The sequence below is a fragment of the Plodia interpunctella genome, chromosome 16, assembly GCF_027563975.2.
Source record: "Plodia interpunctella isolate USDA-ARS_2022_Savannah chromosome 16, ilPloInte3.2, whole genome shotgun sequence".
NCBI lineage: Eukaryota > Metazoa > Arthropoda > Insecta > Lepidoptera > Pyralidae > Plodia > Plodia interpunctella.
Window position 1 is genome coordinate 1708418 of NC_071309.1, and position 20857 is coordinate 1729274.

General features: G+C 34.6%; 1 protein-coding gene across 3 annotated transcripts in view; it reads left to right on the forward strand.

Annotated features, from left to right (window-relative positions):
* The first annotated feature begins 1784 nt into the window (after positions 1 to 1784).
* Positions 1785 to 20857, forward strand: part of Ptx1 — a 51116-nt gene continuing 32043 nt past the window's right edge. For 2 of the 3 annotated variants that reach the window (XM_053756957.1, XM_053756959.1), the window contains exons 1-2: positions 1785 to 2160; positions 10129 to 10432. In XM_053756957.1, the coding sequence (XP_053612932.1) occupies positions 10240 to 10432 (193 nt within the window). In that variant the 5' untranslated portion in view covers positions 1785 to 2160; positions 10129 to 10239. Of the gene's footprint in view, positions 2161 to 6827; positions 7012 to 10128; positions 10433 to 20857 lie in introns of those variants that run through there. The other variant, XM_053756958.1, reaches the window with a different exon arrangement.

Here is a 20857-nt window from a genome sequence, read left to right on the forward strand (position 1 = left end):
TCATTGTATATTCAAATCAAAACTGTACTCTCACCAAATAGAATACATAGAGTTAAAATTTTAGAGTTAATTTTTAATTAATTAATAAAAAGAGAAAATTAATAATAGGATAAGATTAACATAAACTACTTACCTAGATAAGCATATAATTTATGTAGCCGACAAGATATGTGCAGTGAGCTTTGTCTCTATATAAAGAAATCTATGAAAAATATATTAATTTTCTAAACTTGCGATTTTTAAGAAGTATTTGAGATATAAATAGAGAAGTAGAGTCATTCTAAGTATTATTGTATTTGTTTTTGATAAATGACAATTCGTTTCATTGTTGAGCACCAGTTGTTTTGGTAAATTATGTGTTATTATTAAAGTTATTTCATTATTTTATATGCTACTAATTATTTTATTCATTATAACAAGTACATAGAAGTTCACTATATTCAACAATTAACACAATCTTCACACAAAAACAAACAAATTGACTAATTTACTAATTTTGTAACGTTCATTTGTTTATTTTTGTATAATCTAATGGCAAACTTTATTTTTGTATAATCAACAAAAGTTTATTTTTGTATAATCTAATGAAATCTAATGGCAAACTTGTGACAGTGTACAAACAAAATAATCTTACACATCACTAAAATAAATGTGCTAAATTTTAGTCCAATTGTTATAAGAAACCTAGATCTAGACATTTTTACTTACAAGGACAATAATATGCACTTTCCGTCGGCACTTTTCCGTCGGCAGACATCATAATTAACAATGACTTTCTTGATTTTAAGAAACACAATACATAATACGAGACCTTACGCATTACACTCATTAGCCTAAGACTAAAATTAATTGAACACTAGCATGTGAAAAAACGGTGCGAGTACGCGTTGCCGGCGGAACGCGCGCTTTAACCCGGCCGCCATATTGAATATTGCCCCGCCTCGTCACCCATTGGCCCGCACCGCAGGGCGTGGCCTCCTACTAAATGTTGCCAGCTTTTTGAATAAATAATTTCAGTAATTTAAGTAATGAAGGCAATTATGGCGTTGTTTAGCTAAGTTCGCGCTCGGCGAGAACTTTATATTTATACTGCTCTTTATGTACGCCGGCGGTTAATACGACCGATCTGTTTACGTTGCGAGCGCCGGGTTTTATTTATTGCTGTGACTCGCTGCACGGCGCGCGATTTAAACTGCAATTATTTTGTACTGTAAGGAAAACATATTGCACAGTTTAAATTGTTCCGAATAATAAAATACTGAAGATGGCATTCATAGACACTGTATGTATAAGGGTTGGAGATTTTATGGTTATACTATTGAGGACCGTTTAGAATGTTGTTATTTAAATAAAAAAAAAATTATAACCCCGAAATGCCTAGATATATGGATTTTTTGATATCCTAAAGTAAATAAATTTATCTTCACCATCGATGTAATCTTTTTACATAACTATTTCAATAAGCAATAAATATGGGGCGTAATCGTAAATATCACGTCACAAGAGTCCGTCCAAGACCAACTGTCCACAAGGCTGAAGTAAACAGTGACGTCACGGAGCGTCATCGAGCCGATAAAAAGTCGATTTTATTCGCACAAGTTCGCCCAGCTGACTGCATCCCCCGCTCCGCGCACGCACTGAAATTTTACAACGACGAGATTTCAGCGCGAGGGGGACAACGTATGTGACTGTTGGTGAGTGCGAGGGGGATAGGTATATGTGTGTAAGGTTGGCGTTAAGGCGCGGTGGGCGGGCGGCCGCCGGATGATGTATAGAGTGGTGGAGTTAGGTTCAAATTGCTCCGGGAAGTGGCCGAGATTAGAGCCAGCGCGGGCCGCACCGCGCCGCGATCGTAAGCCCACTTAAGACTGTTTTTAATACTAGTATTTTTTACGCGATCCCGACAGGATTTAGCGGATAAGCGACGTCGTCGCGATCGTGCGCTTTGATTTATCGGTTTTGGATTCGGATTCGGTTTGTTTTCTGGTGTTTACGTTAGTGGGTGACGGCCGGTGGCGAGTGGACGTAATCCCGCGGCTTGCACCAGATTATGACGGATATCAGCGGATTTGGTGCTCGTATACTGTGAAAATCACCGGTCAGAGGAATCAACAACGCCGGCTAAACACAGCTTACAGTCTGCCTAATTAATTTTATGCTGTGAGTATCTGTGGTTGTCCACACCATTTGCGATATACCTTGGCGCTGTATGAGGACTAGTTCCAACTTAAACGTATGCAAGTCAATGCGTACCTCCTATGAGAAGTATTAGAAGTTGTATTTACGTATTGTATTGGGTATTTGATGTATTACGCAGTTGATAATCTAATTTACAAGACATTATTAGCAGTTGGACTACATAAAGACTAGGCGAAATAATTACAATATTAACTCATTTAGGACTGATAATAGACAGAATATAAAGCGTGCGAAAACATAAATCTTCTATGAATAGATATATATCTGCAGGTATAAGCAAGTCAATGTTGAGGCTAATACAAGGCTACACAGATTGGAGTTATCGTTGATTACGTGGGTACCTTCTAAGGCTTATTAACTCATATTACGTCTCTCTAGATAGATATAGGTAAGACATAATGGCTTTTATATGTCTGCGCCGTAACACTTAGGTATTACATGCACAGGCACATCGGGAACCTAACAAAAAATGATCATTGTAAGACTGAAAATACGCCTTGTGGCTTTATTTTTACTTTATTTCATTTAGATAATTCATTGTATTTATTTTACATATGTAAATGTACAAATGTATGGGTTTTTACCTAAAATAAATAACTATTATTATTATATTATATATTATATGATAAATTATAACATAAATGAAAAATGTCAAGGCAGAAGCTTCGAAGTTAACATTAACTAAGACGTAACCACCAATTAATTTATATATATTAGACGATTAATCTGGCAACACTAAAAGGGTAGGTATGTCAATATAACGTTACGTACCAAAATCTATTTAAATTTACTTCAACAAGATGATCACGTAGTGAAAAAAATTTAGATAAATATTTATCTATTTCATAGGTTGCTGGTTGAAGCATATACAAGTGTTGGGATGTTTCTAAACATATTTTAAAGAAAATATGCTAATTCAGATTTTCCCTAATATATACATAATGATAAAAGTGTGTTACGTTTGATACTAGTATATGGTAATAAAATCTTGAAAATTGACGCAGTTCCGATATAGATATGGAATTGGTGATAAGAAATAAAATGAAAGCTATCGATTTTAACTAAATTACTTATAACCATTAGACTTCAAACAGGTATACAGGATACTAATTAGTACTAAATTAAACGTATGAACTTTAAACTATTTATTACGAAGTTAACTTAAAACTTGTACTAGAATATTGTAGGAACAAATTTATCCGAATATTACTTAATCTTCGGCATATTTTTAAAATGCTGTAATATTTAAATTCTAAATTGTAATACTAGCCAGTATACACAAATTAATATTAGTAATGAAATTTAAAATTTAAATTTAGAATAGCTGTATAAATTTAAATTTGAGGAAGGTTAATGCTATCGAGAATCCCGAAATTCTCACGGGAACTAATAATAATATAGGTACAATAAACCCAATTTTTTACTATTTAAAATAAATAAAAATTAAACAATTTTTTTTTGTTGTTTTGTCAACATTAAAAAAGATTTATTCAAAGAACTAGCTAATATAGAAAGTGAAATGAATTATTTGACTAAAATTAAATATAAATTTAAATTTTGCTAAAAACTGGCTTAATCTAAACTTTATACCAAGGCAAATGTTTATGGGAATAACACCATTCGTGGTCATCGTAGAACGTCCGCCGACCGTAGCAGTGTCTACGACACCCACGCAGCCGTAGAGGTCCCGTAGCATGGCGTAGCAAACATCTACAAATTTTATACTTATTGAATTGAAATTCAATTATAATCGTGGCTTCTCATTCTTATGTATCTCTATCTCTGTCTATCTATTTGAAAAATATCACAATGTATTTTATCTCATACACAAGTTACTTTGCTATCTATCAATGCGAACAATTTTGAAAAATCATTTTCAAAATTTTGCTTTCCACAATGTTTACAATAGTATAGTCCCGGCACAGTTAAAGTATGGGAATAAAATTTTGTATCTATTTAATATTTTTCCATTTTGGCTTCAATAATATTTTGATACAATTTTAATTCAATTTATCACTATATAATTATATAATTATATATAAATATATAATTGAGTTATCACTATATATTATAAAACAAGTTCGCTTGCACTGTCTAGTCATACGTATGCTTAAATCTTTAAAACTACGCAACGGATTTTGATGCGGGTTTTTTTAATAGATAGTATGATTCCTGAGTAAGGTTTACACGTATAATTTATTATGTTTTTACCCGAGCGAAGCCGCTGCTATATAATATAAATTATTATTAATATAAATTATTGTGGCAATAGCTCTCTCTCTCTTTCTCTCTCTCTTATCTTCTTTTAACGGTCCATCTTTATGCTGCAGTAATAAGGGTCATTTTGCAAAATGTAAAAAACTGTAAAGTGCGTTTCTGTTAAAGGTTATTTAATGAAATTTAAGTACTAAACTTTCTTCAAGGCTAGATGTTTCACGGCAAAATGTAGCTTGTGTCACTCTCCACGTTCACCAACTATCGCCACACCAGACATCACCTCAATCCAATACTCCGTTTTGACGTGACAGAGCGACAAACAAACACAGTTTTACATTTATCATTTTACTAGACAGACGTTGCCCCGAGCCTCGCTCAAAATATTATACATACATTTTTCTTTCTTTATACATTATTCTTTATTTATTCAATTCTTACAGGATAATAATTAACTTCTGTTAATTATTATTTATTACTTATTTCTATAAGCATATAAATAAAAGGATCACAAAATAACAAGGTGCCTGAACTAGGATGTAAATAAATCACCCTGTGTTTCAGGCGTTAAAAGCTACTATAATCACAAATTAACAATCAATTACATACATTATGGGAAAAGTAAATATAAGAAATAATAATTACATTTAAAATAAATAAAACAAATTATAATTACATTAAAACTGTAATATTAACATAATAAATGAATGTAACTTAAGATAAAACTGTTATTAATTCCTGTTCTTCGTATGACATATTAACAAGGGCGTATATTAGCCTATAGTAATCTCGGATAATGATGAATTAATGATAAATAGTTTCAGTAGTTTCGGAGATTACCCGCCTCAAACATACAAACTCACAAACGCTTACCTCTTCATAATAATAGTATAGATTATGTATAATATGTAAATTTCTACTTAAGTAGATAGATAACTGCTGACTCTATACGTAGATGAGAGAGAGATACCTATATGTATAGGTGTTCCTGATCGCATTCGGGGCTATGACGCTACGGAGCTCAATTTTTATGATTCGGCTGGGAACCTGCCGTAAACCCTCTTTGGAAATACTATTGTTGCCAATCAGCCAACCGTGGCGTGTTTCCTTCCTCATGGATTTCCAAAGAGAAATGCATGAGGAAGTAAACACGCCAATTAGATATCTAAGAGTGGATCGCACCAGTCAACTTTGACGTTAACTTTTATCTGCTTCTTCTTCATAGTTGTATTCTATATACTTCTCATGGTTGAGGGTCGTGGTCATTAAGTGGAATGAAACACACACAACACTGTCTTGGCATTATTAATGGCATGGTTTGCCTTCTCCATTTCACACACAATTTAATAATAATCAACCAGTGTGTAGGTTTCCTCACGATGTTTTCCTTCACCGGAAGCAAGTGTTGGTATATGAAAAGTTCTATACATGAGTCAGATTGGTATACAAAATCAAGTGGCACGAACAGGATTCGAACCTGGGACCCTTCGATCCACAGGCGGGCGTCTTAATCATTATACCACCACAGCTTGAACCTAAGCCCTGCTTATAAAAACGAAATACACGCTATTTTGTCGGCGGCGCACTAATTAAAGGCCAGGTCAAAATGGATTGTATTTAACTGAATAGGTAGGTGTTTAGGGTGAGTTTCGTGAAACTATATATCGTTGTACGAACCTATTCAATCATTTCATGTTACTAACGATATTATTACTAACAGGCACGAAAATACTAATTGTATAATACCGGCGATGCCCTTGCATCGAACGAGCCACATGATTCGGCACCACACACTTCCTATCTCCCGATGATAATTTTATCAACGTGTTAACTTGATAAAGTGATAACCACGCTATTTGAGGCTACATTTGGCCCTTTTCGGACCCGTGTTAACGTTAAAACATACAACAATTCTCACAATAGGACACCATACTGATAAAAGTGGTAGTGCTGCGCTTGGACCGTCTGTCAGTGATCTAAAGACTCAGGTTCGAATCCTACTCGTGCCACATGAGTTTGTATACCAATCTGTCTTATGTATAGTAGTTTTCATCGACCATCACTTGTTGCCGGTGAAGAAAAACATCGTGAGGAAACCTGCAACACTGATTGGCTGTGTAGGTCAATATTTTTTGGCTTTTATTAGTCGCACAAGACCAAATATTTCTTTAATATGTCCTATGTACACATATAGGCCCCAATTTTATTATATGTTTAAATATGAAAATCAAATCTCATGTGCGTTTTTTCTTCTTCTGACGGCAAAATACGTGTTTTAATACTACATACCCATATCAAGTCATTGACAATATCATAAAATCTGTTATCAGCAGATAGTGATACAAATAGATTGCTTCAAATATTTGATGTGTCGTGTCGGACATCAAAAACACATGTTTTACACGAGTAATAGGCGATATGATTTCGTTTTTGAGTGCAGTGTTGTTCTGAGCGGTGTCTTTTAATGTTTTATGTTTTCTATTCGATAAGATATCATTTTGCAATGCCCTTAATTCAATAGTGTTCTTAATTCGAGTGGTATGGTACGTACGTACTTTGGAGTATAGCTTGTGTTTTGTACTGAAGGAAATCAACAAGGTATATTGTTTTACTGTACTTTCTTACTTACTTATTTATATTTGTAACGCGTATCTTCTCGTTGTAATATTTAGATAAGATTAGATTTAGGAAGGAGTCTATTGTTTCATAGTAAAACATCTCGGTTTTCGTATTGTTTTGTGAGTATTCGTAAGTAGAAAACAAGATTCAAATTCAAAATTCTATATTCAATTTAGGATGATATAGGTACATTACTTATTGACGTCAAAAAATTACTTAAAACTAAGTCTACTGCCGACTTCCAAAGCGCAGGTGAAGAAGAAGCGGCGCAACAAACTTCACCGCAGCATTTTCTCCAAGGACGTCTCGTCTCGTCTCGTCTCGAAAATGTAAGATCTTTCTCTCTCAGTGCGTTTGTTCCCCGGTTACTTCCTTCGCCGCTAAGCGTCCGAGCCCAAACCTACGATCAACCTACTTTACCCGACTACGGCGAGGCGAAAAGGAGGGGTTATTATTCATTTATGCAATAAGTCATATCAGATGCCTTTCGGCGACTTGAATAAAATCTGACACCAGTGTAATAACACACTCGATATGATGATGATGGTATGCAATTTTTACCTACTTAAAGGTCAATTGACCACTAATACCTGGTAACACACATTCTAAACTACTGCCTCACGATTAAAACGCTGAAGAAATCTGTAGATAATTGAGCATCAAATAGCAGAAATAAAATGATGAAATCCGAATCGGCAGCGAAATCAGAATGAGATGGCGTTTTAATAGAGATCCACTTTCGCCAACTTAAATCTTTGGGCTTAAAAAAGGCTTTGCATCGGTTTAAGCGGATGAGAGCGGCTCAAGCGATCGCGGCATCCGGATTCACTCAATTACTCACTTCTGTTATTGTTTTGTTGACGTTCGATGTAGAGATGTTTTGCGATTAAACAAATTGAGCCTTTTTTCCCATTTCGAATCGAAAATTTGTCGCTTCTCTTGTTGACTTTTCGTGACGTTTGTTGAACTATCCTAGCTTTTGTCCGCGGCTTCGCCCGCGTGAATTTCCCACGGGAGCGTTTGTTTTTTTCGGGATGAAAAGTACAATACCTATGTCCTTCTCGTGAAGAAGTATCAAAAAAACAAACTTAAGTAAGTTTGTTTGTTTGACTGAATAAATAAAAATTAAATCACGTTTATTTCAGATGATTAAAATCATACATTTGACTTTTAGCCATATCCATTATGACATAAATACATATTTTCAGTTTACTAAAGTATACAATTTATTTTGCATAAATGAGCAAATGATTGAAATGTTTTAAAAACATAATGCAGTTGTTGTACTTGTGTATAAATCTCATAAAATAATTATATTATTGTATAAAATTATTGCTGCAATAAACGTATGTAGCGCGTAGGTAAATTATATTATCAAATGTTTTATCTATATTTATCCAGTCACTTTGTTCCTTTAAATGTTAGTCGGTAAGTAATTTAGGTTAGAAAATATTGCTAACAAAACCTGAAGTTTCTTTGAATGAAATGATTTAATCACTAGCTTTTGCCCGCGGTTTCGCTCGCGTTAATTTTCCAGGATGATAGGTACTCTATGTCCTTCTCCATACTTCAAATTACATGTATGCAAAATTTCAAGAAGATTGGTTGAGTAGATAGAGGGTGAGGAGGTAACAAAGAAACAAACTTTAGCATTTATAATATTAGTTAGGAGTTAGTATTATATTAGGGTGAGTTGCACCAGACAACGTTAACGTTGACTTTAACCTGCGCGTCGTTGACGTTTAGAAAAAACTGTGTACTTTGTGTTTTTCTGCGCAGGTTAAAGTTAACGTCAAAGTTGACTGGTGCAGTGCAACCCACTCTTAGTATCCATATTTCCAGAATAGTATGGGTATGGATTTAAAAAAACGAAACAGTATGTGTATCTTGTTTGAAATGAACGTTTAAAAAAAAATTTTTTTTGTTAGAATATCTAATAATAGATCGACATCCATAGAGCAGAATATAAACTATAAAGTTTGGCATACAACAGAGTCGACTATTCACATCCATTCTACTGGAAAGTCGGGAAAGCGAGGACACTCGCGTTTCGACGCAATATTCTTTTTTTCTTTTTCTGTTGCATATTCAATTCCGTCGGCTGCCAGTATGTAAAAAAGGCAATTAAACCGATAAATCATTATCTATGCCTTCCTCCGTTTTTTTTTTAACGCTGCGTTTGCACTGACATGTCTATTTGAATTATGAAAGCAGTAAAGGAGTATATCTCGTCGCAGCATTTTTTACGATGCTACCTTTTTTTATCGCTCAAACAACGTTCTGTATATAGCTGTAAATCATGACCATGGAATTGATTTATTATTAGTAACAAAGTTTGGCTGCACTTTTTTTTTTTAATTTTCCTTTAATCTCTGCATGGATATTGCAGTATAGTGCAAGAAGACATTTCTCTGTATCATTTAAAAATTATAATGTATTCACTTCAACCGGTTGTGTATTTTTGTTTATACATATAGGATCCATTTTTAACCCCCGATGACAGAATAAGTCACAAGTTTAACGTGTTTGTGTATCTGTATCCGTGGCATCGTAGCAGCCAAACGGCTGAATCGATTTTGATCAAAGTTTTTAAATTTGAAAGAGAATTTAATCGTGAGTGTTCTTAACTATATAGCTACAGGAAGTGAGCAAGCCTGACCCTGTGGCTTGCTTGTCTTACATAGAACACTGTTTAAGTTAAATGAGTTCTTTTCGGCGTTTCTTCTTATCTTATTTGGCCTGGAAATCCAAGTAGTTTGAAGCTTTTTGAGAAGTACCATATATGTAACAGTTACACAAGAATTAATCTATACTATTATTATAAAGAGGTAAGCGTTTGTGAGTTTGTGTGTTTGAGGCGGGTAATCTCCGAAACTACCGAATTGATTTCAATAAATCTTTCACCATTAGAAAGGTACATTATCGAAGATTGCTATAGGCTACATTTCATCTCAAAATTGCCACGGGAGCGAAGCCCCGGGCAACATCTAGTTAATTATAATTTAGAATTTGATGTGAATAACTGCTGTGAAGGTCATTATACCTCGGACATTAGATTCTGAGTGCATACTTTGATTTTAAACACCATTGTTGCAGAATGCCCCACGCGTGAAGTTCACGCTCGACCGTCGCCGCAGCGACGTCCCACCAGCAATCGTAACCGTCACCATTCACCTCCGCGTGTACAAGGAAGCGCTAGCGGCCGGCATGGAGCCGCTAAGCGAGAACGGCCTCTGTCTATCAGAGTTGGACCTCCACGGAGGCCATCTGCACGAGTCAGTGGCGGCCTCTGTCGGCTCCGCGATATCGAGCTTGATGGCGCCATTGCACCACGAGCCGCAACACGCGCCGTTACACCACGCCCCGCCGCTGCACCACGAACCGCTGGAAAAATTAAAGTGTAAGTATTTTTCCTGACTATATTGATTGACACACAAATGGTATACAGTCAAGTAGGCCCAAGTAGTCCAAAACTTACACTGCGTTACTTTTTTTTCATACGCTTTTATTACGTCGACCCATGGTCGAACTGATCAAAGGTAACTAATATAACTATCTTCCAAGGATCGTGGCGTCACGAAAATTGGTAGCTGTATGCTAGTTCTGTAATACGATAATATGGTACTGTCGAACTGATCTGATGATGGAGATATGAACTGGAACTTCATGATGGAAAATCGTATCATAATAGCCGTGTTTGGACTTGATAGAAAGATGTTGTAATGAACTTTGACAACGATTTATTTATTTATTTGGCTTTTACGTGCATTTATAAAAGCATATTTTTCTAGTGTTTTTTAAACTAATAATTTATTTTTTTCATTTGTTTCGGTATCGATTGAGCTGAACATTTATTGAGCGGCGTGGATCTAGTGGCAATCTGTCTAAACCAGACTCTTATTGGGGTACATGCACGAATCTTTTTTCCATTTCGAATCGAATTATGAATCATATTGATTTTATCCTTATGCTACAATATTATACAAAAATATAGGAAAGCGGCCACTGGACTGTGGAAGGAACTAGAAAAACGCTTAGATGAGTGATATACTCGTATAAGTTTTTGATGATACACTATTTAACAAGGCTCGTGCTAATATTTACTACATAAGTAACTAGATACTTTAATCTGTGAGTATTTATAATATTTTTTATACACAAGTCTCGCAAATAACCGATTACTTCAACAAATATACACTTCAATTTATATATTGACAGAGCTTTACAACTAAAAAAGTGCAATGAAAATTTATCGTTTTCAATAGCGGACGTAAAATCATTTGCTCGCTTTTTTAATAAAACAAACAGATCGACCCACAGCGACAGGCTGTTTTATATTGGCAAATAAATCCGTTTTAAACTCGCTTGCGAATAAAATCAACGCGACTTCTGCCCGACGATTCGTGTTCAGTGAAGTCGGCGAAGGAAACGAATGGAACAGACTGGGTATGTATTTGTTTAGGTACCTAAAGGAAAACAATCTTGAAATGTCTTTTATATAATGCACACTATTGAAAATTAAATTTTTTGAACGAATAAAACTTTTAACTATAATTAAAAATATTACGAATTACAATTTGTATAATTAATTTGGAGCGTGCTATTGATTTTTTTAATGTTTCTAAGTATTTTTCGATTAAATTACATGTCACGATCGTGTACTTAAATAATACTACCTAGCAAAAAAAAAGTTATTAATAATACTAAGTACTTACTCAAATGAATATTCCTGCAAATTTATCTTTTTTTGTTGATTAAACAATGACAATCGTTTTTCTGTCTTCTTTTCTTGATATAACAATAGTTTGTATTTTATCTTGTCATTTCTATTCTAAAATCAACTCTATGTTTTATTTTTATGAAGATGTGTCCGCATCTATCCCTGAAGATATTGTACTGATTTACATAGGGGTAAATAAATAAGGTTTAGTCTTTATTACATACGCGAATTGGCTTGGATATTATTCGATTGTATCCGTAAATGGATTGGGTATTTGGTAAAACTATATCTTCTACTTCTTCTTCTTATTCTGTCGCGGCAATTGAAAGCAAAGGAAAATATTCACATTCGTAAACAATGTCGAGAGTAACTTATTTTCAATGGTTACTGCATTTTCTGGAAATTTCTATTTATTCAAAAAAAATATTATTTATTTTTAATATCAAATTCAAAAAATAACCTTTTTTTCGATTGCCAACGTCACTGACTCCTGAAAAACGTGTCCGACTTTTGCTGCAATCATATATTTTTCAAACTGAATGTACACTATTCTATACATTTCTACCTAAAAATATAAATAAAAACAATACTTACTTGCCATCATTTTTTGCAAGTTACCTTTTAAGTGCCGATAGACAAATTAAGAATTATCCAAACACGTGTGAACTGAACGCCTTTGACGTAATGCGGGCGAGTGTACCCAACCAAATTTTATAGATATCATACGTATTTGCGACTGTACCTATACAAAATTAGCGACCATTCAGAGCCCCTATTTTGATAAAATTCATATCTTCACACTATAAAATGGCGTGGCGATGTTTGATATCTCTATTATATTTGCAAGGTGCAATCATTATAGTTTTGGCATTATATTATTCATCATATCGGGTGTATTATTGCTAACACTGGTGTCAAATTTTATTCCAAACGCCTAAAGGCACCTGACATGACTTTTACGACCGACTTTTACCTAGGCAGGTAGTCGGATGCACACTAATGAACAAAATTGTACACCAAAGTTTCCTCATGATGGTATTATATTAGTAATCATATGGAACTTTATTTATATACAAGTTACTTTAACCATAATCTCTCTCTCTCTCACTCATCTCAGCATTTTTCCCAAGCCATTGAGCGTCGGAGCCCAGGGTCCACTTTCATACTTTTTGTCTTCATTACACACGATCGTCGGCATCCCTAGATTGCCATTGGCACGCATATCATCTTTGACGACATCAAGCCAAGCCAGGGTGTGCCCTTTCAGCCAGGGCCAGGCGAGAGCGGCATAGACAGACAATTGTTCCCTTGTCATCACCATAATCATCATCTCTAGAAGAGGAAAATCTATGATAACGCCAATGCAATATAACCTTCTCACAGAAATATACATTTTAAAAACCATAACACTATATCTGTAAAACTAAAAATACAACATATCAATATTCTTAATCGACACAAATAGAGATGTGATCTAAACCTGTATGTCGAGACAAATTGCATACAAATAGATGTAGACGAGGGTAGCTAATCTGATAGTTTTTACAAACGCATCAACCCGGGATTACACCCCCTGTTTAGTTACGCAATTAGACATGCGTACAGGGGGCGCCTCTGCTCGTCTCGATGGGTGCTCAACTTCATTTTTATATTTATTTTTGTAAAAATGGACAACGGTTTTGTATGATCATTTTTAGACTTTGAATCGGCTCTTTTTTTTGCCTTTCGGAATGAGTAAAACTCAAACTCAAAAAAAAGATTGGTAAAAAATTATGTATATTCCATACAAAACTCTCTTGCGTTGTTAAAAATAAAAAAAATAAAAAATTCGTTTATTTCATTAACTGAAAGTGTACAAAGATACATATTGTAAGGACTCTCTATTAAGCAAAAAATATGCTTGTTTTTAAGTACTAGCTAAATTGGCATCATCAATGATATTACAGACAAAATAATGTTTCATGTACTTACATGAGTTAATTTTTTGCTTATTGGTGACAATATCTAGGGCTTAATGTTTATCATGCCGGACTGTTGCATTGGATTTTTTTTTCATTCAAATCGACCTATTGATTGCCTTAAAAACGTGACAGACATATTTTCACATTTATAAATATTAGTTGTTCGCCGCGAACTTAGACCTCGCGAACACAATATTGTTTTTTGTACAAAATTGAATATTTCAAAAACGACTGAACCGATTTTGATGCCCCACGAACTTAAAAATTCTATTGGCATATCCTGCACCTTTTAAATTTCATCAATATCGGACCAACGGTTCGAAAGTTGTCGTTGTTTAAATATGTACTTTTGCCCCAAGTAGAATGTCAGATCTCGCACGCTTCGCTACAATTAGTACAGATTACCAAATCTATAATAAACTAAAAACGAAGTAAAACAGAGCATCATATCATTTATGCACGTGGGCGAAAACTGAATGATTTGCAATCCATCACCGATGCACAAAAAGCGCAACTGAGCCGATCATTTAAAGTCAATTCGGATGAACCCAGCATAATGTCGTCTTATAAGTATCTCTCTCTAGCCTTTACATCTTGCTATTTCTGTCTCTCTCTGACATTAAAAAAGCACCCCTCGTAGTCGGTGAAGCATTATATTGCGATGATTATTCTAGCACTTGCTGCATTGAATTTAAATGGGGGATTAAAATGGCATATTATTTATTAAGGTCCATTGTGTTTAGTTCATTAGCCGATTGTCGTCAACACTTCTTTTGTTCGTTTTTTGAAAAATGTCTATTCATGATTTATGATTGTATTTTTTGCAAATTCTGTAATTTAATAATTATGTTGTATTTAAACTGTATTTAATATGATAAAGCTTAACACGGATAAGGACAGAACATTTTTGATTACAAAAAAGATAAATACCTATTTATATGGAGATTTTTAAAATAACAATATTTTACTTTCCAATTGTATCTTTTCAAGTTCACATTCAGAGGAACAATGAGTATTATACTATGAAAATCAGCTATCACTACATAGTATTATAAGATAAAGTCGCTTCCTCTCTTTGTCTGTTCGATGTAATGCTTAGATCTTTAAAACTACGCAACAGATTTAGATGCGGGTTTTTTTAATGATTCAAGAGGAAGATTAATGTATATAACATGTATATAGCACTGGGGCCGGCCGCTAGCCTATTATATATAAGATTCAAAAACATGGGAAAACGATATACGATGAATGTGATAACGCTCCCACTTTGTTTAACCTAAAATATCATCATCGCTCCCGCTTTATCCGCCGAAGATTGTTCCTATATCCCGCGATTTTTATAAAATAGGCGAAAAACACGTTTCGTGGCTTTAATTTTAAATTGAGCAGGTTTTGCGGAATCTTACTAAAGCTTCCACATCGAAGATCCCGCTTTTTTTCACCTTCGCACCTCGAAATCTCATTACTTTTTTCTAAAAAATATGAGAAATTAATTATGTGGGATTTTTGTCTGATCGTTTTTAATAAAAGGGTTTTATCCGTGTCTGTTCTCGTGTAGGGTTCCCTTTAATGGATGAATGTTCACATAACAATTTTAATAAAGTAATAACTTTCGTAAACTTAACATTTACACATTGTGATCATTATTGCCAATTATTTTTTGCAAGTTACATTTATGTATGGATTTCCTTATACCCCTTGTAATAATTAAGTTAATTATTTAACATTCAGTATACAAAAAGATTAACTATGTTAAAAGTCTACTTCACGTTATGTTGCATGGAACGCTACTGTTGCCCAATAGGGGCGAATTTCCAATGATTTTTGGTTGGTTGATTTGTCTGTGTAAATTATACGCCTACGGTAGATAAGTTTATACCTAGATATATATGTGCACCAGAAGTACCTGGGTAATCAATGACATAGTTAATTGTTAGTAGTTTTTAGCTTTGGTAAATATTATTTAATTTATAATAAGTATGACGTGAAAAAGTGCCTGTGCAAGCCTAATTTCTGAGCAAATGATTTTATTTTGATTGCTTTTGACGATCTACGCAACTGTATCTGCTGCTAAGTATTCTGTGCTGTAATGATTTATTTTTTCATAGTCTACGCCTATGTCCAGCAAAGGATTTCATAAGGATAATGGAGGTGTTTAATGTTAGAATTATAATCTTGCCCGTTGGTCCGGAAACTGTCAAACATATCCCGGGATAAGCGCGACAGACAAACAATGTGACGTAACTGCGCGCGCGCCGCGTCTGTCTAGGGTTGTCAACCGTGTAACAAATAAATAAGCAATATGAAGAAAAGTTTTGAAATTCTGAAATGTTTATTCTTTATGTTTGTTAGGCTGTGGAATTAAAAATATGTGGTCAAAGTGGACAAAGTACGTTTGAGACTTGTGTCTCTATACTACTAACTCAACGATACCATATTTTATAATATATAGATATAAAGATAAACATACAAGACCAAAAATATCATTTTCCATCTTGACCTGACAAAGGATCAAATATTGAGACCTCCAGTGTAGAAGTCACAAAGGTCACAAAGATAGTCTAGGTTTTGTTTTACGGTATTCGACGGAAATCGGGAAGAATCCGGAAGAAGAAGAAGAAGAAAGGTGGAGCGAGTCTATTACATTTTGTTTTGAGCGTTTCCTATTAACGTGCTAAAAGTATTCTATGTTTAGGTCCTTAACTATATCTATGAATGTAATAAAAATCGGGCCAGAGCTGTTTAACCGGAAAGCGTGACAGACAGACTTTCGCATTTTATTATTAATATGGAAGTATAATTAAAATATTTTTACCCACAATAATATTTTAATTCCAATTTTCAAAAAACTTTATTTGTTTGTATGTAATATCTTTATTGAACATACATAAAAAAACACATTATTACATTACAAAAAATAATGCGATGCACAATGGCAGACTTATCCCATAATATACTTTCGTATAGAAAATAATACAATATATCATCTTGGAAATGTTGGCAGCCCTGCATCAGCCTGACGCCTGATTATCTCTGACCCACGAGCACAAATATTAGCCGTGTTGCGACCACATCTCACTGTCATCGCGGTTATGACCTGCGCTAAGGAATTTTCTTAGGAAATATTTGACTGACGTGATGGATTTGATTAACTGCTTGTAAATTCTTGTTTCATTTTTTGTTTACATTCAAAAGTTTGACGTGAAGTTCTCGTTTTTGGTGAACCGCTATTTTGATCTTTATAAGTATGGCGCTAAGGTCCAATTGACTTGTAGCCGAGATTGCAACATTGTAAACATTGAACTAGTGGAACAATTAAACCGATTTTATAATTATTTTTTATTGATTTTAAGAGTAATAAATGCATGTGTCAGGAGACACCGCAATTTCAACATACAAATCAATTTTAACAAACATTTTTATTGATCCAAACGTAACAATTAATTAATAATACGTGTATCCGATGTATCAAAACTCACTATGAGTGTATCATATTTAACAAGTTCGAGACTTGTGTTATGGGATACTAACTCAACGATACTATATTTTATAACATATATAGATAAACATCCAAGACCCTGGCCATTCAGAAAAAGATCATTTTCCCTCATGACCCGACCGGAGATCGAACCAGGGACCTCTCGGTTCAGTGGCAAGAACTTTACCACTGCGCCACCAAGGTCGTCAAGATCTAGGAATCCGCTCAGATGAGATAAATAAAGTATAAGTGACTGCAAGCAAAAGTTTTATTTCGTGCTTTTGTGTATCTGCAAGGTTTCTTCTATAGGTGACATGCTTCAAGATATTTTTTTTTCAGAAACACGGCTTCTATCATCTGTTTTTATACACGGGTCTGATTAGTGGGTGTGATTTATTGGCAAAAAAAAATAACACCGGTGCCAGGCTGTCTATGCGTTACCGACGCGACGTCACACGTTTTTTTTTACAACAAAAAATTGGCAGCCCCTTACAACACGGGTCTGTCGCTTACTTTGATGGGGTCATGATAAATTGTATTTTTTTAACCCCCCTTTTCTTATAGCTTTAGAATTTGCATGTTTACAATATTTTATCCGATGTTTGTGACGAGCCCGCTGATTAATTAGTTACATATGTTTACTTGAATTTCAATTTTTTAAATCTTAGTTTCATAGTCAACGTTGGTTTGCGGTTTGTTAAGGCTTCTCCAAAATGTCCAATGTAGTTTTTCGAGGCGACCCAAGGATATAAGGCCTTGAGAGTTGACAGGTTACAACAGCGTTCCCATAGCGGATTAAGGTTGGGCAGGCAGGTATAAAATCACAGTCCCGAGCTTCGGGGCGTCACAGTGACGACAAACAATGACACTTGATTGATTATGTCAAGTCAAGGCTGGCTGAAGTAAGTAAAATATTTATCACACATCAATGATAATTTGCCGTTTTGATTTATATATTGTGTTTGGTTATGTGATATAAATTAAATTTGATATATTTAAATAAATTCCTTAAAATAATTGCCCACACAATTTGAATTTAAATAAAAAAAATAGTATACAAGTCATAGAGCCTTGGCACTCAGTTTATATTACATTACAACAGATTACAACCGAATAAACTTACGGAGATGAGTGTCAAGAAGTATGGACTCTACAGTAAAAACTACCGTAAATGTTAAATTGTGTAAAAAATCTGGTTCAACCAACTAAACTACGTTTTAACCCAACGATTTAGTTGTATTCAACAGTAGGGCTGTCTCGTTATTAATATCTCTACAACTATTAACATGTGCACGGACTATTAAAGTTAGTCGACGGCAATTAGTCGACTAAATATGTGGCACAACTCGTAGACATGTGACACGCATTCTGTTAACAAATTGTAGTGTTATTCTAACCGTACGGGAAGTGTCTGATATTTTGACAAAATTTATGAGTGCCACGCCTCCGTTCGTTTTTTGGCGGAGGCCTATATAGGGGCGGGTGCCGCATCTGTCGCTCACGCCCTTAGAATCTTATGAATTTTGAAAATATTTACGAGTTTTACGGCGCTTGTATTATTGGCGCGTAACAGTGATTTTCTGTTATTATCGGTTCAACCTCAAAGAATTTTGCTAGTCGCTCTCATATTCGCGTGTTTTGAAATATATAGACATCGAATAATTTGATAGTTAGCCACAAAGTAAGTTCGTGACTTGTACTACGTAGTACCTACTCAACGATACTATATTTTATAACACATATATATTTAGATAAAAATACAAGAACCAGGTCAATTTGAAAAAGAGAATTTTCCATTCTTATTTGACTGGAGAACGAACCCGGGACCACCAGTGTAGCAGTCCGCCATGATGACAATTAGGCTGCAAAGGTCGTCAAAATCATAACATTAATTTTATTTTTGACATTAGAAAAAAGGATCTGATTTGACTAGTTAGAGAATAGCCCATTGTATTTTTGTACAATAAAGTTTAAATAAATGAAGACTTATATCATAGATCTATCAGCGCAATCCTAACATATTATAAATACGAAAGTAAGTTGGTTCATTTATTTGTTGGTTTATGTATTTGTTTATTAGCTCTTCACGCTCTATATACTCAACAAATTTGCATTCATGTAGTTTGAAGTATGGAGAAGGATATACGGTAACTTTCATCCCGAAAAAATAACTGTTCCCTTGGGAAATTAACGCGGGTTAAATCTCTATAAATCTATTATCTAGCATTCATTAGGAAGGACACCAACTAATCGGAAACCATTTAGCGAACATCATAGCAATCCTTCATCAATCGAAGCCAATGAATTGCCCAGCACGATATCGCATTTGTATCGAACAATAAGTCAACAGTAGACAATATTTACCAACCGGGTGATTGATGGTCCACAGATGGCTACGCTGGAACGCCATCTGTCTACCCGTTAGATGGTCAACCCTTTCGCACTTTCACTATCATATTCCCGTTTTTGGGATCAAAAGGGTTGCGAAGATTCGCTTTATTTTGAGAATCATTTCTTAGGCTAGTCCTGTTGTGGCAAAGCCTCTCTGTCGTGCGATCTAAGGTCATATTGCGCCACCTTACATTCAGCCGAAGTTTCATTTCACCTTTTATTCAACCACGTCCCGTCCGCCTTCTACTTTTAGGCAATCATTAAGATCGGTTTTAGGTTTTTTGGTTTGTAGGGAAATATTATATGTTGTCCTCTTGAAAATAATATATACCATTGCATAAATAAAAATATAAATTGTTTATAACTAAACTATACTTAAAAATATATACATTTATAGAAAAACTAAATTAACTAATAAAAATCTGATCCTAAATCGCCATTTTAATTATGGATAGTTTATTGCATTTAATTTTGAACAGTTACCTATTTATTGATAATTCAAGCAACATAATGATCTCAACACTTTTCTGCCTACTGTTGAGTATAAGCGTCTCTTCTTTTACGCCAACATTTTCTATTCTATGCCAATCGTTAGATTGGCATAGAACATCCTAAGGGAACCTATTTCTAAGGGAACTCACATAACGTGAGTTATCACGTACGACCTACCGCTACTTTAGTAATGTCATCTACCCATCACGCGGCTAGCCATTGGAACTCTAATTATCACGAAACAACGAACACCGAGGCTTAAAATGTTCCCAAAAGCCCCACCTATGATACTCTCAGTTTATTTTCATTTTATTTGTTGCTATAAATGGAAAGAATAACGGTTGCGAAAGAGTACACATTGTACACACATCGGGCAATAAATCTTTATACTTTATGACAGATTGTCTGCTCGCCCTCGTACAAAAGATCTAGAACAAATAGCGATGTAATGTCCCGATGGTCGAAAGTCACAATACCACATTGTAATCGCGACAATGTTTGCCCTAATATCGGTTAGAGTACACAAAATATTTTATTGTGTCTGATATTTATTGCTTCTATAGTCTCTGGGACGCGATCGCCAGTGTAATGTTCATAAAAACAATAATGGCTTAGGGGTGTTTTGTGTTTTTTTTATTTATTTTGTAGTTGACTATTTACTTCCAATGCATTTTGTTATAACGAAAAATTAATTTCATTTTCGATAAACTGGAACGCATATCTTTTTACAAGACTACGTAAGCCAAAGGTCTGTATATAAATGAACCCTGAAATGCAAAATCG